Source organism: Bemisia tabaci, chromosome 6 (genome assembly GCF_918797505.1).
Source record: "Bemisia tabaci chromosome 6, PGI_BMITA_v3".
Lineage (NCBI taxonomy): Eukaryota > Metazoa > Arthropoda > Insecta > Hemiptera > Aleyrodidae > Bemisia > Bemisia tabaci.
The window spans coordinates 44,990,243-45,011,761 of record NC_092798.1 but is presented as its reverse complement, the minus strand read 5'-3'; the positions used below and the strand labels follow the sequence as shown (position 1 = coordinate 45,011,761).

Sequence of the window (21,519 nt, the reverse complement as noted above, 5' to 3'; positions counted from 1 at the left end):
ATTTCGTCAAAAATACATGTTTTATCCGCGGAAACTTAGCAAATTTTCGAATGTTCATACGGCGTTTCATCTTAGTATGGCAGAATAGTATTGGTTTGTTTTTCTTTGGGAGGATAAAGTAGAAGTAGAAATTTGGAAAAACCGCCAAATCGTGTTTTCAAGATTCCACGGAAAAAATTAAATTGCTGATTTAACAATTCAATTGCTAAAAAAAGTGACTGCAATATTTCAACGTAGATTTCACAGCACAAAAATGCTACTTTAACCACCCCCGTGGTTAAATTAGCTTACAAAAGTAGCATTTTTGTGTTGTGAAATCTACGTTGAAATATTGTGGTCACTTTTTTAGCAATTAATTTGTTAAAACAGCGATTTAATTTTTTCCATGTTCGTCAGGATCTTCGTTCAGAGACGTCACTAACTGCAACCCCATTCCGATGCTCCGAATTTTCTTTCATAATTTTTTAACTAAGGGAGCTTAAAAAATCTTAGGAAGGATCGCAAACTTTTCCTTTAATAGATGCCAAAAAAATTGCTGAAAATTTCAATAAATATGCTACGTACTTAATGGTTTTTTCGTTTTAGTAAGTATATTTTCAGCAATAATTTTGGTATGTTTTAATTTGCACGGTTCTCAATTTGCCGGGATACCAAAGACACCAGTTCGTAGTTACTTGGCAAAAAACGGAAGCTGCATATTTCTTCCAAATGCATTACACAATTTGTGTTTAGTGTTTTACTGCTGATAAGGAAATTTACCCTCTTGCCGCTGTTCAGTAGAATGTATCTATGCCTTAAAATCTTACGCTGCGCTGCGCTCAAAATTCTTATTGTAATCAAATGGTCGACGGATCTAGAACTACCGAAATTATCAAGATGAAAATTTGATGCATTCGTTTTAGGCGAGTCCCGGCATGAAACAAATTAATACATATATAAAATGTTTCTAAATTACTCGCGTAATTTTTTCATGTCACAATTCAAGGCATTTAAGTACGCAAAAAGGCACTCGACACGAAATAATTCAACAAAAATTGAGAGACTAGGTACTTTTAGGATTTCTGTTGGTAAAGAATCCTGCGAGATGAGAGTGTTCAATGTCATTGGAGGATTGAATTAAAATTTTAAGACTCGCGTTTAAAAGCATTTTTGAACGTCTGGAAAGATCTAGTCGTTTTGGAAAGTTTTATTCATAAAGTTAAACTCATGTAAAGGAATTCATAAATCGCTTTCAGGCAACCGTCGTCACCGTCGGCTCATTTATAGTTAGTAACATTAGTAGTCTTCAGGCATCAGTAGTCAGTTGTCTTCCCCATTCCCTGTGTTCCATATCGACGGTGTAAGTCGGCAATCACATAACTCGTCTGTGGTGTCTGAAAATCTCCGCACCTCTATGTTATTTTTTCAAAGGAGAACAAATTGACATCATTCCTTGAAGATTTTGCAGAATTTTCTTCACACAGAGCAGAAAAATCACTGCTATTTAAAAGAATTGCCGTTGAGTAGTTTTCCTTTTAAAAAATGAAGTGTACAGAAAGTCTGCGACGTATCGAGTCATGTGATTGCCAATTCACACCGTCGAAATGGAACCAACACAGTGTAGAAATAGAGCGAGGGAAAGGACGGCGCAGAGATACGACTATTCGTGCTTGATGGATGTCCGTGTTGCATCTACAAAATTGAAGGCGCGATGGCGCGAGGCGTGAACTCGCAATGCTCTGTTCTGACGTCGCAAACCGAGTTATGTGATTGCCGACTTGCACCGTTGATATGCAATGTGAGAATTGCATTCATTTTTAAGCATTTGGGGGGGGGGGGGGGTGTCGCGTCGCCACGAAACTTTTTTTCAATCCACATCGACAGGAAAACGGTTCCATACCAGCGAAACTTGCTCTCTCATCAGGGAGCATGTTTCACACTTCCTTTCTTACCTTTTTAGTAGTTCATTCTTGGAGCAAACGGATTTGCCTTCATTTAACGGTGTAGGCAAAAGAATGTTCCTTCGCGTTAGAATAGTGGTATCAGACTTCCGTACATAAAGCGACCGGATTAGCTTATGATGGAGGCGCTTATGAACCGCGTTTAACAGAAAGGAACCAAGCTACATCAGCTATTGCCAAATTTTACTGGGCATTACTATTTGTAGCGAGAGAACGTTTGCGCGAATTTCTTCGAAATTTTTAAGGAATTTGCATTGAACTATGGAGAAAATTCACCGAAATTTGCACAAAAATCCGCACAACCGTTTTCATGTAAAAAATAAAATTGCCCCATTAAATGTGGCAATACTGCCGTGCTAAGGAAGAACGCCGTATGAGCCTTTAGATGTTGCCAAGTCTTCTTCGATAAAAACCGAATTTACTGGGCAAATTGTGAATATTTCTTCTCAAAATTTTCAGACAATTTTGTACGCAGTTTAATCTGTAAAATCTGAAAATTTCAAGGAAAAATATGCATGAATGTCGTCAAAAATGCATGTTTTACTGGAGGAAATTTGGCAACTCTTGAATGTTTATACGGCGTTCTTCCTTAGCACGGCAGAATAGCTGATGTGGCTTGGTTCCTTTCTGTTTGGCGCGGACCACAATATGGAGAGAAGTTGTCGGGTTTGTTTGCTGATTGGCATGGGTAATTATAGGCATTTTATAGGTTTTTTATTTTGTAAAGATTCGGATGAAACATTAAACAGACCCACAATATTTGTCAGTTCTTATGAATGAAAAATATTATTGAAGGATAGCTCAGCTGAGTGTTATTCACTTCGTGCTTGGGTCCCGAGGTATTTTCCATGTCCCAGAATTGGACTGCATTTTGCAATTTGGAACCATAAATTCTGGCTCATCTGAAAAAACATACTTATATGCATTGGGAAGGTAATGGCACATACGTTGTTTTTAAACCGGGCCAGAATTTTTAGTTCCAAATTGCAAAATGTAGTCCAATTGGCATCCCGCAGTAGGGAGGGCCAAAATCTCTGATTTGCTGAGATTGGCAACCCAGCAGCCATAACATATATATACTCAATCGTGCGAAACTGCAAAATGTGTGAACAACGGCGATTGATAGACTCGTTTGCAGCGAACACAGCGTTCGATTTATTCGGATTATGACGGTCCTATGAATAAATGCTATATCGACCGATCGATGTTTTCCACCAACGTAAATATAGAGAGCCAAGGCACTGTCGTAAAACCTCTTTTCTCAAGTTGTGTTTATTCCACAACTCATTTCGAATTGTTTTTAATCCTCTCAAATCAATCCGTTTCTGCTTTTTCCTCGAATTTCTGACCGCACCTTCACCCTATTCCTCCTCCTACCCTCTGCCGACATTTGATCTCGAGAGAAAAGTGGACATGAGTACTAAAATGATACGACTGAATGATGACTACGACGAATAGCCTCCTTGAAGTTGATGCAAATAAATTCCGAAGTCAGAGGAATAGCATTTTTGGATGCAATGTCTTAAAACTTATCCTTGACACTCACTCTCTTTCAAAGGAAACCAGTGCCTGTATTTAAATGGAATCGTAAAGATATGAACGCTTGACGCTAAATGTGACAGAGTCACGGATGAATTAAATGAGAGCGAAAGCTCCATTTCAGCACAGAGAAAAAAATACTAATTAAAGTTAACTTAAAATTATCGAATCTCTCCGTTTGAGATTCAATTTTTTTACATCCCCTCATGAAATCAATCCCCCTAATACACAGATTTTTTTTTTTTTTTTTTTTTTTTTTTTTTTTTTTTTTTTTTTTATGGAATGCAATAGATAGATAAAACTTAGCATGAGCTTTAAAATCGCTCAAAAGTATCTTGCTTTATCATAACGTGCTCTACTTAGGTGAGAACTATGGAGTAAAAACAAAATAAGAAAGATTTTGTGATCTTAACCAAAGCTAAAAACACGCTGCGAGAGAGAATTTTCAAAGTTTTCGAAGCCTCTTGATGCCAGGGAGGGAGAAGTGGATTGGCTCGGGTCAGAGTTAGAGAAAATTATGATAGACTGTGAATCCCAACCTGATTTACGACATGTTTGTCTTAAGAAAAAGTATAACAACAACATACGTTATTAAAGGAAAGCAAGGCGGAAAAGTGTATCACTGGGTCACAGAACTTCTTTTTCTAAGTCTATCCGCACCGTTGTTTTAGGTATTCGGTGGAGGGAGAGAAGGCATTAAATCACTCAATCGCGCTTGATTGAACGGAGTGCATTGAACTAAAGAGACTTATTTAAAACACTGCATTTAAATCGATCAGACAAACCTATGCCAGTTACTTCCTTCATTTGAGTCTATTTTTAGAGCTCACTGTCAAAGATCCGCGCCTTTTAACTTGAACTTGGTCGTTGACACGAATTACGCATGTTAATTGAAGGCCCAATCGGATCACATTTGCCACAAGGAACTACAATATCTGGCTCATTTCAGAAACAACAAATTCGCCACTCGCCTTCGTCAGTTGCCAAATTGCCTTTGGTCTAATAGAAATTTCCAGGAGAAATTGTGAATATTTTTCGTTCAATTTTTCAGAGAATTATCTTCGTAACTAGATCTGTATCATCTGAAAATTTCAAGAGAAAATATTAATAACTCTCCTCGAAAATAAACATTTCATTGGAGAAAATTTGGCAACTCTCGAATGTTCTTACGGCGTTTCTCCTTAACATGGCAGTTTACTCAGATCGTCGTTCCTTAGATATTAGATAACTCTCCTCGAAAATAAACATTCGATTCGAGAAAATTTGGCAACTCTCGAAAAAACTACGGCGTTTCTCCTAACATGGGCTAGTTATATTCAGATCGTCGTTCCTTAGATATTAGAGCGTAACTTCATTTCCACCTGTGGTTCGATCTTTAAATCGATATCGAATGACCTCGATCGTTCAAAATCATATTTACCTCTAATAGGTTTAAAACCATAGTTTTTTCTCAGCGCAGACTCTTAAAAACACCGAAAAGAAAAAATACTCTTGATTCAATCGGATTTTTGCTTAAATCAAGAAGCAAGCCTCTTAATTTGAGCGGATTTCTTTTTCATTTAAGCTTAAATCTGATTGAATCAAGAGTATTTTTTCTTGTCAATGTTTTCAAGAGTCTGGACTCTAGATCCAAATATGTGTTTTTTTTTCCAGTGTAAGATAGGGACTTATCGATCAGGATCATTTCTATGACGATTCAACAATCGACCCACTGAGCCCTCGAAGGCATGAAGTTACACGGACGACATGTTCCACCTCAAACTGTGATTATGCCCTCACGACAACAGAGCTACGAGATGACGAATGATCAGGATCGATAGACTTGATGTCAAATAATCAGCTCGGCCGGTCGCGTTGGACTTTGTTTTCCTTTCGTTTGCGTCTATTGCTCCCAGCTCGTATAACGTTGCTAAAAATAAACGCTTTTTCAGTAATTGAGGCACGTTCTTTGACGAACGGAGTCGCGCGGTCTCACAGACCACAGAACGTGTCTCTCCGGATCCTGTCCCACGAGAATCAGAGGCGGATCCAGCAATTGGGGAACGCCGGAGTCCCTCTATTTAAACCTATGCTGAAGAATCGATTCTTGTGGGAGCACCTGGCTCCTCTAAGAATCGAGACATTTCCATAGGTTTAAATGGAGAGAAACAATGTTGCCAATCCGCTGGATCCGTCAATGACGAGAATCAAGTTTTGTTTACTTAGCTGAGCGTGCAACAGAGTTTAGTGGGCCGATAATTGAAATTGATAGACAAAACTATAGACAGAGAAGACAAACGGGATATGGAGGGATCCTGTTGGTGGAAGTGAGTGGTTGCGGTATACATATGAGGTATAGGTAATAGACTAACTAACGGCAACCGACAAGATAATTTTTAGTTAGTCTATCATTTCCCCTTTAGTCTATTAGAGCCACCAGTTTTAACCAACGGAATGACTCGATCCACTGTGCGGCGCAAAAATTAACCAAACTGCTCCCAACTTACTCTTTAGGACACTGAAGAGGAAGTCCATTCCATCTCAGAATCCGATTTGTGGACCAAACCGCTCCACTGAAAATGTTGTCTCCGGGGACTTAAGTTCCTTTACTCGTGGACGCCCGGTTATCAATGGCGTGGCATGCTTTGCGATATATCGATTATCTGCTATTTAAACTTATGAAATAGGATCGATAAACAGGGTGTTCGCAGCGAAACCTTAACAATCGATTCTTTACCATAGCTTCAAATGGGGAAATATCGATAATCGATCATTCACGCCCCGCCATTGTTACATTTAGGTTTACCTGTCAGGTTATCAATTCGATTAATCCTTGGCTTATTCTTCCTCTGTGAAATTCGGAGGGTGGTTGACGAAAGCATGGTGAGAATTTCGGTTTTGCCTCGTTCGGATATTTAGTTTTCTAGGATAATTGGATTACATTTTGCAGTTAGGAACTACTATCCCTGGCTCTCTAATAAAAGCACATATCTGCATAGGAAAATCAATGGCATGTATGTTGTTTCTAAAATTGGCCAGAAATAGTGGTTCTTTATTGCAAAACGTAATCCAATTGTGTCTCTATTGTGTATGGAAGAGCTGGACGGACGGATCTGGCGCTGAAATGAAATTCCGCTCAATTCTATTTCAGCAATATCGGCTTCGGGTGCGACAATGCTCAGTTTCCACGAATACTTGCCCAGAGGGCTTGACGTTATAGCTCCACGCTGCACGGAGTTGCAATCTTACGGTGTAGCCGAATTTAAGTTTAAATTTTGCCATGAGAAACTACTACTCCTGGCTAATTTTAGAACAAAAAGACCAGTTGCTTATAATGTGTTACTAGTTTCCCGAACCAGAGATAGTAGTTTCTTATTGCAAAATGTAAAAAAATTACTCTATGTGTCTCTCAAATATCATTTGTTGACGGTATATTGTCTGGTATGGAAGCGATCAATATTGCAAGAATCTTAAAATCAAAATTTGTAAGCTCATAAATTAACCTACAACTTTATTCGAGGTAGCGTTCGACGCAATTTTTTGTGCAAAAAATTGTGCCGCATTTCGGAATATTTGCCAACATTTTGCAATGAGGAACTACTATTTCTGTAGTTGGTGCTGTTTCGCCTACAATGTTAGGGCTCAGCGCGAAGTTATTTTTCCCTTGTCCTCTCTTAACTACTTCGTAAGTTTCGTGTACATTTTACTACAATGGGAAAAGGAAACTTCAGCTATTTGTCAATATGTGAAAAAATGTCTAACATTTCAAAGAGAAAAACAAGAAGCAATGGTAGTGTCACGCATTTTTGTCTCTGATGTCAGCGTTCATCTGTAAACGAGACAGTAACAATGAAAATACGACGAGAAACTCACTGCGCCTTAAACTCGATTGCTATGCAATTTAAGCGACTTTGAAGTTGAAATAGTTGTATTGCGCTTTTTGTCTGACAATGAGAGAACTAATTGAATGCGCAGCTAGCTTGGGTGTTGGTAGGGAGAGGGGGAGAGAGAAAGATAGAAACAATGCACTTCTTCAGAGACATGCCCGATCAACATGGCTTTTTGAATTTTCTGTATAAAGTATTCACAAAAATACCGAATGCCGCCATGAAGGTACAGTACCTACAGTGGTTTAAATGGCAAATTTCAGAAGATGGACCGACTAAGAAATAATTCCCCTCTTTTTCTTCTGTTAATCTTTTTTCTTTCTTTCTTGCTTCCCCCCCCCCCCCCCCCGATCACTATCCTCCCTAAGACGATGTCGCTGAAGTATCAATGCAATTCGAAACAAACGATACGCATCATGTTATGTGCATAGAGTGAGAATTAAGAAAAAACATTATTTTTTCCTCTTCATCTAAATACACATGAGAACCTCAGTCGTTAACACATTAACCGGTCATAAAAGCAAATATATACGCCGCGCTATAACGTCACAGCGTTAATTGCATTTAAAATTATATTTAAGAGGTGTGATGCACTAACACTACTTTATGACTCTGACGAGGGTCCAAAGTATTTTTGTTATTTTGCGGATGACACCTCCGTCATACGTCATAGGTCAGGAAAGAATAAATGACTCGAAAATCTTGGAACTTTTGCAACGGTCTCTGAAATGCGAGTTCCATTGCCATTGTGCTGTCGCAGTCAATAATAACATAACTTAATGGCCTTTCCTTACCGACCAACCTTAATCGAAAGTTCTTTCAATCTAAATTTTGAGGATTTTGGTGATCCTGCCGCAACTTTGACGGCAGATTCCAGTCATTCATAGCTGGAGAATACCTAAAATACCATATTGTAGAGTACTATTTGGGTATTAATCTTAAGGTGGTTCTTTTCTGCTGATTGAAAAAAGAGCAAATATGAACTACTTGGAAAAGGATAAAGTGAAAGTTCGCTTCTTCAATCAAAGAAAGAGACCTAGGGGTTATTTATTAATATTGGCACTCATGTGGAATACTGTCACCTAACCATCACCAATCTCTTGCTTTCCAAAAACATTCATTCCTTCTCGCTGAATTCTATCAGTCATCAATCAGTTGAATCTTTGGTAAATTAACTGATCTCGTCACTCGCACCTACAGTGCGATTCTTTCCAGCCCTGACACCCTCCCCCTTCCCCATTAAACTCCATTATAAATGATTGATTCTTTGTGAGGTAGCCTGAGCCATTCTAGAGTTGCTTAAAATCGGTAATTTCACCCACATTCGAATCGACGAAGCCCAGTGATGCCAAATTTCAAGAATCGTCCCTGTTTCGCCACTACAATCAAATCGCAATCAGATCGAGAAGAAATTTGGCAATCCCGACTAAATTTTCACCCATAAATTCTAGCAGAAAGTGAAAATCCACAGGTTTGACTCGGAGGAAATGCTGTTTTCCGAGGATTTCGATTACACTGGGAGACGTCGCGAGGGCGGTTGCCAGCTGTATGTATCTCTTGAAGAGGAACCGTAGAATTTTAGGTTAAAAGCGGAATTTTAAGGTGAAATCGGCAACGGCTATGGGGGTCGGACGCGACGCGACGCGACGGCTGATGGACAAGTGGGGACCACTTAGAAAAAGAGGTTAAACACGGAGAAAGCACTAACAATTTAATCACTTAAAATTCTATAAATAAATCCGGTCGGAAACTCGATTGGATAAGATGATTTGTACAATTTCACTTGAAAAATAAATGGAGGGAAAAGTATGGCATGGTAACAGATAAACTCGGGTTGTCGGCTTGTCCGCCGTCCGAGAAATAGGACACTTGGCCTCCGGCCAAACCCTCAACTATAGTCGAATATTTAATCATTATTTTACCAGGATATCGTCATCGGTACTTTTTTATTTTTAAAAGTTTGCCGGTAAACTTCTTAGTTATGCGTTAAAAATTCAAAAGGAATGACATGAGTAGTGGAACAAAAACCGGAACTGATTTCATTCGTATGATAATTATTTCGGATTTGGAAGAAAGTAAAACTACTGATGATGCTGATAGTAAATATTGTAAATTCGAACAGTTTTTTACAGGAATGTGTTGTCTGTATAGCTATAAGGCCAAGAAAAGGTTAGGGGAACTTCTTACTTCTCTAAAATGTCATAAGATGCCCTAGCAGAAATGGAATTTTTTTTCTTTTGCACGGTACCCTTTTTAGATTTTACCTACAGTTGTTGAAACGAAAACCTGGGGATCTTCAAACATTCCGAATACTTAAAGGGTGCCGGAGAAGATTTGCTGCAGATCTTTTTCTATTTTCTATTTTCTTATCTATTTTCCATCTATTTCTCAACTATTTAGTACGCTGCAATCTGTGCTAAAGTTGCTCGATTTAAAATCATTATTATTTTAACCTGCTAGGTGTCTCCATTTTGATATATCAAATTGCACCATGATTAAGGATCAAGTTAGATTTAAGATGAGAAGTTACTCTTTGCTTGACAAAAATATCAAATAATACAATTTTGGAGGTAGCGCCACAATGCCTAACGGGTATTCGAATGATGAAGTCGATAATTTTAAAATCGAAATTTTTCCCCTCTCAATTTGGTCTTAATGGACCCTTTTACCGATATGCCTAAATGCCTATACGCTGTAAATTGTCAAGAGACTCAACATTATAATTAACAGGCCTTAATTTGTCCACAGGCGTTAATATAGAGATGCGTTATCGGTTCATTAAGTGAACCTTGCCTTAAATATTGAGATATTTTATCAAAGCATCTCCAAATTTGGAATTATAGCGCTATATGATGGTCTAAGTACAAATATACAACAATTAATCTATGTATAACTTTAATAATAATCGGACCGCGTGAATGTTGCAAACGGTTACCCTCCAGTTTTTCGTATTAAGTCATGCATGCAGGAATTAATTTCAGTTTCATTTTAAAATTGAATAATAATGCCTAACACACAATAAAATATTACCTTACATCTCTCGGCTTTTCGGATAAAAACAAGAATGGGAACACAATATTTTAGATTCAGTTATATTAATCGGTCGATCAAACATAGCGCTCTTCTTGTCAGTTTTTTTAGTGTTGTAAACTAATTTCCAAGGAAATGAGGTTATTTTATTTTGAGATTTAGGAGGAAACTCCCGCGTTAGTATATAACGAATCACTTTTCATTTCAGGAATTCTATTCACTTTCCCCATTTCATCTCCGCGCTCTCTCTATTTTCTCCACCTCTCCCCGCCTCTTTCGTTGCTCGGTAGTCATGATCTCATTCATCCTACTTTCACCTTCTTCCACGAAAAAGTAGCGAGGGGAAGCTTAGGTTTGGTCCCAAAATTTTGGCATTGCTCTATGTTAGAAGCCTCATTATTTTCGTGCAATTATGTTCCACGGAAAGAAAAGAAAACCAAACGAGTAATTTACAACTTCGACTCTTTGTGCTGCAGCGAACCCAATTCTCCCGCGGTAGAATAGACAGGTTAAATAGGTGATTAAAAGTTGGGGCCACCACCTCTCCTTCCATTGCCAACTCACTTCTTCAAGGCGGCGTTAAAGAAATGAAGAGGGGGAGGAGGTGGTGTTTCTAAACATCTTTCACTGGCACCTGTTCATTCACTAACTTTTATCTCCGTAGGCAGCGCTCAGTACAAAAACATTTTTTCAGGGATTTCGTGAAAGTTCAAACCGGAAGTTAAGACGAATTTGCCTTGTATTGAAACTTCTCTCTCTTTTCCCTGGATGGAGACTTAGAACAGAACGTAAATCTCCGAACAACTGGGTTGGATGTCGGTAGTTTTTCGCAAGCTCGTGCAAGTATAAACGATGAACTCATTATTGACGCTCTGTTTTTCAGGAAGTGCGTAAAACGATTGATAAAATGACTCAGTTCGCGAACTCTGTTGAAAGGCAGGATTTTCAAATGAATTTTAATTCAATGCCCTGAATAAAAAATTAAAACCTTTACCGAATCCTTAAGTTGTTGATAAAGTAATGAACTCGAAAATTCGTTCTGTTGAAAAGCTACGCATTTACTGAATTCTACCATTTCGGCAACTTTGCTCAAGTTGTCGACTGGATAATACAAGCAATATGTATCATGCGAGGCGGAACGTGGAGCTAAAATTTGATCTGATCTCGAGGGGCGTGCCGCACGCCTACCGGCGGTACAAATCCCTGCGACGGTTCGACGGCGGGAAGCACAAATGACGACGCCATTGTGATTACGATGGGCGACAGGATGAAGCCGATCATACGGAGAGGTTCATCAGGTGCTAAGCACAAAGTGATCACGCACAAGGTGCCCAAGTCCCGGACGGTCGTACACGAGTTGGAGGTCCACCGGGAGCACCCGAAAGAGGAGAAAACCCCCAAGGGCAAAAGCGATCCCGCTAGCCCGAAAGAAAGCGTGAAAGAAAAGCGGACGAAAGGGCAGAAGCTGGAGCGATGGCTGCTCACGCGGAAGACATGGCGCTACATGGCCGACGCCGGGCGGAAGCTCATCCCGGACGGGGCGCACAACCGCCTGGAAGACATTCCCAAGATCGAGGCCTACTTCCAGGAGGTCTGCCACCGGGAGCCCCGCTTCCTCCTCTGGCGCAAGCAGTCCTATCCTGGAGCCCTCGGCTTCCGGTCTCGCGGCCGGAGCCGGGGGGGCCGACTCAAGAAAGGCGGGAGCTGCCGGGACAAGACAACCAGCTCCGCCGACGAGGCCGAGGACGTCGCCGCCCGAACCAACTTGGGCCTCCTCGAAATGACCGCCACCTCTGGAGGCCGCTTCGATGTCCAGAAACTCAAGCGAGACTTCCTACAAGGTACGACCAAAGTGCCCTCAGCGCCGACCCCGGCGCCCCCTTCCGAGTCCTCCGAGTCGCTTAGCAACGTCGAGGAGGATGCCCTCCTACTCAGCACCGTCCAGATGTACCTCAACGAGAAAGACTCCACGAACGCCGCGGAGATCTCGCCCGCCCAGCGCTCCATCAACCACACGGAGCTCTTGGAGAAGCTCCGAGAGCACCTCAACACCATCGACAAGATCGCCTCGAAGGATCGACGGACCCACCGTGCCAGTGTCCATTTCGAAGGCGACAAAACCCAGCTCATGCTCCTGGAGACCCTCCGGCGGCACTTCAGCAAGTCCACGTCCAAGGAGCGGGTCATCAGCGACCTGCTCACCGACAGGAAGCTCTTGGAGCGGCTCTACTTCGACCTCCGCAAAGCCCGCGGCTTCACGGCCGGCCGGCGGGGCACGGGGCTGGTCGTCCCGGGCGGCTACAGCAACCTCACCTCCTGGCAGCCCTCGTGGCGGCTCGACTTCGACGCCGCCGGTAACGGAGTCTCCGAGTTCCTCGAGAAGGTGGACGAAGTCAAGTCCACCACCAAGGAGGAAGAAAAACAGGAGGCCAAACCCGAGCCGAAGGCCAAGGAGGCCGGCACCCAGACGGAGCCCATCTCGAGCAGTCTCCAGGCCTACATCGAGGACGAGCTGAGGAAGCTGAAAGCGATGAAGCAAGAAGCCGAAGAGCCCAGAGAGCTCATCTCGCCGCGCTCGCCAACCGGTACGGTGACCAGACGAAGCAGTGTCGACAACGATGATATATCGCCGTCGGTGAGCGACACGATCCGACGGTACCTGCGGATGGCCCGGAAGAAGAGCATCGACTCGGACAAGGCGGACCGGTTCAAGCGGGTCAACTACGACAAGAACATCCGGAACATCAAGTCGAAGGGGGACATCCCGCCGGTGTCCGACCTGGACGAGTTCAACAAGAACGAGCAGACGGAGGAGTCCTGGGTGTCCGTCCTCAAGGACTTCAAGCTCAGCGAGGAGTTCCCGAGCTCCCGGAGCAGCTTCGACGTCACGACGGCGACGTCCACGACCGAGTTGGACGACACTCTGTCGCCGCCTCTCTCGCCGGCGAGCCTCGTCAAGTCTCCGTCCGGGATTCTGAGCTCCGGACAGAGCTTCTTGTCGAACCTTTTGCACGGCTTGCACCCTTCCCACCCGAATGTGACCAACTCTCCTTGTGTGTCGACAGTTCCGCCCGGCGGTGGTTCCGGTGGTGGAAGTTCCGGCTCCCCCGGCATGCAAAAGGCGTCCAAGTCCACCTCCAACATGGTCCAGCAGGGCAGCCGCCTCGTCTCCAAGAAGATCTGGAAGTCCCGATCCAAGAGCCAGCCTCGGATAGCTGTCACCGTCACGCCTTTCTGGTCGCCCCACCCACAGGTGAGTCGCATTTACTTACTCATTTCAATGCATGTTTCAACGCAATATTTACAGATTTGCCGTCAAAAATGGAGATGTTGCGTGTGTGAGGAATTTGCGATTTGACAATTGATTCTCATGTTAAAGTTCGCCAGAAACACGATAGTGCCACTGGTTTTCTCTGAAATTAACTCCCATGCTCAAAAAAAGCTCTCAAGTTGAGGCCAAAATGGAGGGGATATTCCACGCTACCCTGAGAGTCCACCTCTACATCAAGACAAACTCTTTATGCAAAGATAGGGAGCAAATACATTGACAGGGCTGTCATTTTATTTGGGGACTCCAAAACTGAAAACACGGCTAATGTAACGGCACATGCTAGTGTATTATCTCCCTATCTTTGCATGGAGAGTTTGTCTTGATGTAGAGGTGGACTCTCAGGATAGCGTGGGATATCCCCTCCATTTTGGCCTCAACTTGAGAGCTTTTTTTTAGATTGAAAGTTGATTTTAGAGAAAACCAGAGGCACCATCGTGTTTCTCGCAAACTTTTACAAAAGAATCAACAGTCAAATCGCAAATTTCTCACACACGCAACATCTCGTTAACGTCCTCCAGGGGTCGGGCATCAGGAACGTGCCTGAAAAAGAGAGGAGGAACAAGGGTCAAACCTCCGTGAACAGTGGCGTGGCGTGCTTTGCGACATACCGATTGATCTGCCATTTAAACCTATGGGAAAGGATCGATAACAGGGTGCTCGCAACGAATCCTTAATAATCGATTCTTTACCATAGTTCCAAATGGGGAAATATCGATAGTTCAACCGTGCACGCCTCGCCTTTAGCTGCGAGGAAAGGATGAGAACGACTGTTGTTCGAAAATTGGAGAAATAAAATCCGAGGGCGAAATAGGGATATTGTAAACTTTAAAGACTATCCTTCATTTATCTCTCGAAAATTGGGAAAGGATACGCTCAACCTGCAGTGGTTGCTAAGTTGGTCTAGAGGTCTCGGATAAGAGATAGAAACGAAATAAACCGGGGAAATATTTTGCAACTAAGAACTAAAATTGCTGACTCATCCATGAAAACACCAATGAACTTAGGAAACGAGTGGCATATTTGTATTTTCTTGAATGAGCCAGATTTTGTAGTTTCTGATTGTAAAATCAGATCCAGCTGTGCGAAAAAATCTCTATAGAGATAAGGAACGGTGGATGATGAAGTTTCAAAGTTTCACAGATTGCAAAATCAGGGTACACGGTAGGCACCAGGCGCCAAACATCAACTTCATTCGTGCGTAGACCGTGGGTGGGTGTTATGTACATGCCGTTCATTGACTTTCATGTCAATGATCCGTGCGAGACCGAGAGGAAAAAGTGCATGCATTCGCACATGATTATTGTTCAGAAGTTTTGATCACTGTTAGCTTTTGGAAGTTGTGAAAAGAGTTTCCAATATTTTTTTTATTTTATTTACTTATCAAGTAGTTCAAAGAGAAGCTCACTAAACCTGCCTCGGAACTTGGTCAGAATTTCTAACATTACAACGTCGGAAGAAAAATTGGATCGCATTAAGCAAAAAGGAACCCGCGCAATTACGGTGTTGTTATAATGTTGCTTCTTCATAATTATCTAAAAAATATCCCAGAAGAGCAAATAGTTTTTGCTTCCCTCCAAAAATTGTTAGGTTTTAAAGAAAGAAATCCTTAACTTTGTACATATTTTGAGTATTTTCAAAAGAAAAAAAAAGAAGTTGCACGATTTTGAAAACACTGTAATCGCACTGGTTCCTTTTTGCTAAATGCGATTAAATTGTAATTCTTTTGAGGGGAATTTTAGCTGCAGAAAGAATCTTTCCCGCAAAGTCCTAGCGATGCAGCTCTTGAATGCGAGAAGGAAATTGCGATTAAAGTACAGTAATAAGTATCTTGAGTAAATTTTTGTGAGAAGTACGGTGATGCCACTGGTAGGTTTGAAATGAACTCTCAAGCTCAAAAGAAGCTACATCCAATCAAACATTTTATTCATTGGTGGATCCAGAAAAGCGGCAACATTGTTTTTTCTCCATTTAAACCCATGAAAATGTATCGATTCTTGGACGGGCCAGGTCCTCCGACAAGAATCGATTATTTAGCATAGGTTTAAGTGGAGGAAATTCGGTGTTGCCAAATTGCTGGATCCGATTCTGATTTTATTCACAGATGTGGTAAAAGTACATTGCAGGGTAGCCGCGTGGTTCTAGCCCTGGAGTCCCTAGTCAAATTTGCTCCACTGCTATGTATGTGATCCCTATCAATTGGTAGAGAGTTCGACCAAATATAGACTATGTGCTTAGCGGGAGTGGGGGGAGGTCCCCCTCCACTATGGTTTCAACTTTGAGAGCTTTTTTTGAGCATTAGGAGTTCATTTAAATACAACCGAGGGAACCACCGTGTCATTCGCGAAAATTTATTCTGAAAAAAGTAGGAAGGTTAATAGACCACTGGACAAGGTACGAATTTCAGCATTCTGATACATGTTTCTTAACTAAAATTTCACGCAAAATATGACGCGCTCAACGAAAATTACCAAAATTAACTTCTTCCAAAGATATTTAATGATTCTTGATGCGTGATTCAAACCACCCGCTCATGAAAACTCAATGCTCTACGTGATTCACATCGCGCGCTAAACGTTATCATGACAGTCTCTACGATATACAAATCTGGCAACCTCAATTTTGACGCTTTGGCTCAGCTATAGCAAATTGCTCATAGTTTGAACAACAAATGGTGAGACATGAACATTGCTCGGCTGAGAAGCTTGCTAGAACCGTTGTAGTGCGCGATTTGACTCGCGTAGAGTTTTGAGTTTCTTGTGAGCGGGCAGTTCAAATTCCTCGTAACCAATGTGAAATAAAAACGTTGATATCTTCGTTAGGAGTTGGTTTAAGTAATTTTCGTTGTGTGAATCGTGCTCTACGTGAAATCCTGACTAGGGTTCATGTATCAGAATGCTTAAATTCGCACCTTGTCTAGTGGTCCATTGCAGAAACCTCGTATTTTCCTTATAAAGGCATTCTAGGCTGAGCGAGCGGCACAACGGCTCTAGGTTAGGCTGGTTAGGGGAAACTAGGTAGGATTATGAGGATGATATATGCGTGGCATGCGATTATTAAATCACTCTCCTATGACGTCGGTTGTGACGACTTTGATAGGAGCGTGCCACTTTAATTACCTTTAAGAACTAGGCCAAGTTCATGTTGCGTGAAGAGAGAGGAGCGTCTGTTAGGTTCAAAATTCTGTCGTTAAATTTAGTTTTATCGCCAGGTTTACGCCGACTATTTTTAGAGCGCTCAGCCTCTCCGCCGCAAGTCACGAACGCCACCGTCGCCGTGTGAATGAAAAGGAATTATTGTTTTCGCCTTCTCCGAGCTCAAACTCATTGTCAGCTGCGTTGCCAACTTAACAACGTTTTTCAGTCGGCTTTCTAATCAGCATCGGTAATCTCGGACGATTTTACGAGGGTACTAGGGGGACTGAGCACCTCGCAATCAAATAGTAATCAAATGCACGGAGAAAATAACTTCGTGCATGGGACCCGAAGTTTAGGTCATATGGATCTCTGAAGTTTTCTGATCACGCATCCGAAAACTTGAGGTCGAGCTGCCGAAGTTCGGGTCAGACATCGAGGCACTTCGGTATGTGCCGAAGTGCTTCAGATGTGTGACCCAAACCCTTTGGTATATATCGAAGTACTTCAGATGCCCGAACTTTGGGAGCTGGACCTCAAGTTTTTTGATACGTGATCCGAAAACTTCAGAGATCCATATGACCTCAACTTCAGGTCCCGCGCACGAAGGTTTTTTCTCTGTGTGTGATGAAATCTGAAAAAATGCCATTTAGAGTAAAAATTTAAATTATTCAATCCGGTAGAGATCCCAGTTGGTGTGAGAAATATCGATGTTTAGTCGACAATGATAAAAGCGGCCCAATAGTCGTAAGAGAATTGGGTCAATGTAAGCTTTAATTTGCATAATTGATGATGTTGGAAAAGTTTGAGGTGAATCATTTTGAAAATGGCAACAGCGCCTTAAACCGTCGCGTGAAACCTTAACAGCCGCTCACTCAAATTCCCCATTTTTCGTGTCCAAACTTTAAATTATCTCCAAAGGATCAGTATTTAGGATTATACTGGTTGTTATCAACGCTACATGATGCATAACCCTCTTGTGGTATATATATCATTTTTTTTAAAAATCTGAAGAGCCTTTTTGCCCGACATTATCCCACAAATATTGACATCGGAACTATAAAGTGTAAATCAGCAGTTATAAGTTCAATGTGTATTGTGAAACCACAAAATATTGCAGAAATTGACGTAAAATAACCAACGCTGTATAAAACCGTATTATTTAGTCGAGCACTAATTAGTTCTCTCTACTGTAACCGAGTTTCTAGTATAGTTGTAAGTAACCAGGAAGAGTGATGTTCAAGATGGAACTTGATGTTAGTCATGACAGGGTATTAATCATCACAAATGTTTTTTGCCTGCATGAATCAGCTTTGATTACAGTGTAGTCTCGCGTTGAGCAGGCGGAAATCATACATTGAAGCTTTGACGTTAGCAGTATTCTGGGGGGTGCCAAGAGTGTTGCTCCAGGGGGGTCCATTTTACAAGGAAACCCGCTAGCAGATGCTAGAGCTTGAATTATGTGCACAATCGAGCAAATAATTCTTCCTCCATTTAGAAAGATAATCAAAGAAGGATTTCATAAGTATATTGATATTGCGGTGTTTAATTAATGAGGATATCGACGGTGAAACTACCAAACCACGTATCTCGGTTTGCGACGTCGCAGACTTCCTGTCATACATTATTTTTTAAATGAAAAACTACTTAACATCTAGTCTTGAAAATTTCTGTGATTTTTCCTCTTTGTGCAGAGAAAATTCCGTGAAAATTTCAAGGAATGATATTGATTCGGTCTACTTCAAAAAAATAAAATGTGAGCGTAGATTTTTAAACACCGCAAACGAGATACGTGGTTTGGTAGTTTCACCGTCGATATATCGTTTCGAACCATCTCATTCGGAGTGATACAACCCCTGATACGATAGTTAGATATCAGTCAGTATGCTCCAATCATGATATCATACCGACATGCTAATGGCATAGTGACCTGCTAGTATCATACCATACTGATGTCATGCTGAAATCATACTGATACCGTACTGATATCATGCTGATATCATAGAGGAGAATCGGCCAATTCATATTCATCATCATCATGCTTTCCACTTCACCAGAGAGAATTCTAACGTGAAGGCGTCTGTATTTGTCTGCCCTTTTGAATAAAGCCAATTTTGTTTACGCCTATAATTTATAAAATTTCTATGTTATAAAGTTTCTACTTTGCCGTCGACTTATCTCGAAATGTTATTTCCTTACCAAGAGTCTCTTTTTCTCTCTCTCTGGATTCAGTGACCGGTAAAAAAATATTTAAGGATCGTTAACCGCACAGGAAAAAAAAACACATTGGATCTAGAGTCCAGACTCTTGAAAACATTGACAAGAAAAAGGACTCTTGATTCAATCAGATTTAAGCTTAAATCAAAAGGAAATTCGCTCAAATTAAGAGGCTTGGCTCTTGATTTAAGCTTAAATCTGATTGAATCAAGAGTATTTTTTGTCGATGTTTTTAAGAGTTTGGACTCTAGATCCAATGTGTTTTTTTTTCCAGTGCGGAAAGAAAAGGGAGGGAAAAGAGATGTGTATGACGACTAATTCAGTCCAGGATAGTTCTAAGCTCGTCTTGAGGGATATTTTCAGGTGTTAAAAATTTTAAGTCCGACAGTAACATTGAGTGAGCCTCCTAAAAATTCGATTTGAAATTGGTTTTTTAATCTTGAGCCTTGCGGAGAAACATACACATTCAAACCTATTATTCTCTCTCCTCAGCTCATGTCATTTGAGTTTAATTACGTAAAACACCGTCCATATTTGCTTGGGGTTGCCAGAGGCCAGCTCTTTTCAATATCCTCGCTAAATCCCGTCTGTCATTAGCTGATCACGGACGCTGCCTGATGAGAAAAATGAAAAGCTTCGGAAAGTTTGAAACATGGTTATAATTGACATAATTACCACTCTAGCGAAATATCTAATGGCTGGCTCGAAAAATGTCGGTCAATCGAATTTGTTCTCTGAAAATCCTTTTTGTTTTTGAACTAAGCACCACTACAAATGAGACAAGCGGAACCAACAGATAATGACAATGGAACAGCGGAAAAGACGTCCGTTGATGACGGCGCAGAGATACAACTATTCGTGCTTGATGGATGTCCGTGTTGCGTCTGCAAAATTGAAGGCGCGATGGCGCGACGCGTGAACTTGCATTGCTCCATTATTCTATGCTGCCAATGGGTCAGTTGTGCTTGGTTGTACTGGTCACAAAATCGTGTTTTGGTGCTTGATTCTTGTAGATCAGCTAAAAATAATAAGATCCGTCCAAATCACAAGTTTTAACGTCCAATATTCTACATGTTTGATAGGGAAAGATTCATTGTGCCGCTTCAATTCTCGTTCTGTCGAACAGTCTATTTAATATTTAGACTATACATTTTGTGATTCGGAACTACACCTTCTGTCTCATGCATAAAAACACGTTTCTGCATAGGGCACGTATGTTGCGTCTAAGATGAGCCAGAGATTGAAGTTTCTAATTGCAAAATGTAGCCAAATTTTAAATGCGAACGGGCAATGAGGCTGTTGAAGAACGAATTTGAGTGCGTCCCCTCGTCTGGACGTCACGAGCAGCCTCTACGCCTCGCCGGAGAGAGACGAGGCTGCGACTAGGATGTGTCGCGCGACAGTTTCGGGGTTATGGTTGCCAGATAGTGCTGAAAAAGCAGCAATTTTTCTATGTTAACACTTTTAAGATATCAATTTTTAATAGCATGACTTGGCAACCTGGTTCGGGGCAACCAAGCTCTCCCCTTGCAGTCTCTTTTGACTTCGACGACTTGCCATTTCGTCTAGCCTAGGGTAAAAAAAAAAAAAAAAAAAAAAAAAAAAAAAAAAAAAAAAAAAAAAAAAACAAACATAAAAACATAAAAACATAGGTACTCGCACGGCCAAAACTTACCTGTTCGTTTGTTTTGATCGTTCACTAAATCCGGAAAATTGGCAACATTGTTTTTTCCCCCTTTCAGCCTATGGAAATGTATCGATTCTTGTAGGGGCCAGGTGCTCCGACAAAAATCGATTATTTAACATAGGTTTAAAAGGAGGAAATCTGGTGTTACCAAATCGCTGGATCCGCCTTTGTTCCTTAAAGCGCAATAATTCAATAGGCGAGTAAACAAGGTCTCAGCTTGAAGAAAACGACACAACAATAATTGAAGTGCAAAACCATGTGTCTCCATCGCAGTGTATCAAAATTTACGCTTGCATCTTCTTCTGAGAGGAATAAGACACTTCGATAACTTGAAATTTATACAGAATATTCTACTCACAGAGAAGAAAATTCAAGGAAATTCAAGAATTACGTTGACAAGAATTCTTTAGAAAAAATAAAGTATGACAAGGAGTCTGCGACGCACAGTAGATTGAGTCAATCAGAGAGGTCGAACATGAAATTTTTGACTAAAACTGCAAAATTTGGATGTTATTTCATCGCATTTTATATTTCAAGAAGAAAGGGTGCTAACAGAAGAAAATTTCACGAGGAAACCGATGGAGCCACTTTTAGAACCTCAAATTTGTGTATGAATAGAGTTATAAGCGTTTAAAGTTTCCAAATTTGGTCCGAACTCTCCCATTGACTCGGTCCACTGTGCCACGTCGCGAATGGAGGTACGTCGTTTTACCTTGTAGCCATTGACATGTTTCCTCCTCAAAATGTTACGTAGAAAACGTAGAAATCTTTTTACTCT

General features: G+C 41.2%; 1 protein-coding gene across 1 annotated transcript in view; it reads left to right on the top strand.

The window, feature by feature from the left end:
- Positions 1–21,519, top strand: part of RhoGAP102A (Rho GTPase activating protein at 102A) — an 86,319-nt gene that overhangs the window by 1,096 nt on the left and 63,704 nt on the right. The window contains exons 2-3 of the mRNA XM_072301576.1: positions 11,259–13,333; positions 13,472–13,628. Coding sequence (XP_072157677.1) covers positions 11,631–13,333; positions 13,472–13,628 — 1,860 coding nt within the window. The 5' untranslated portion in view covers positions 11,259–11,630. The remainder of the gene's footprint in view (positions 1–11,258; positions 13,334–13,471; positions 13,629–21,519) is intronic.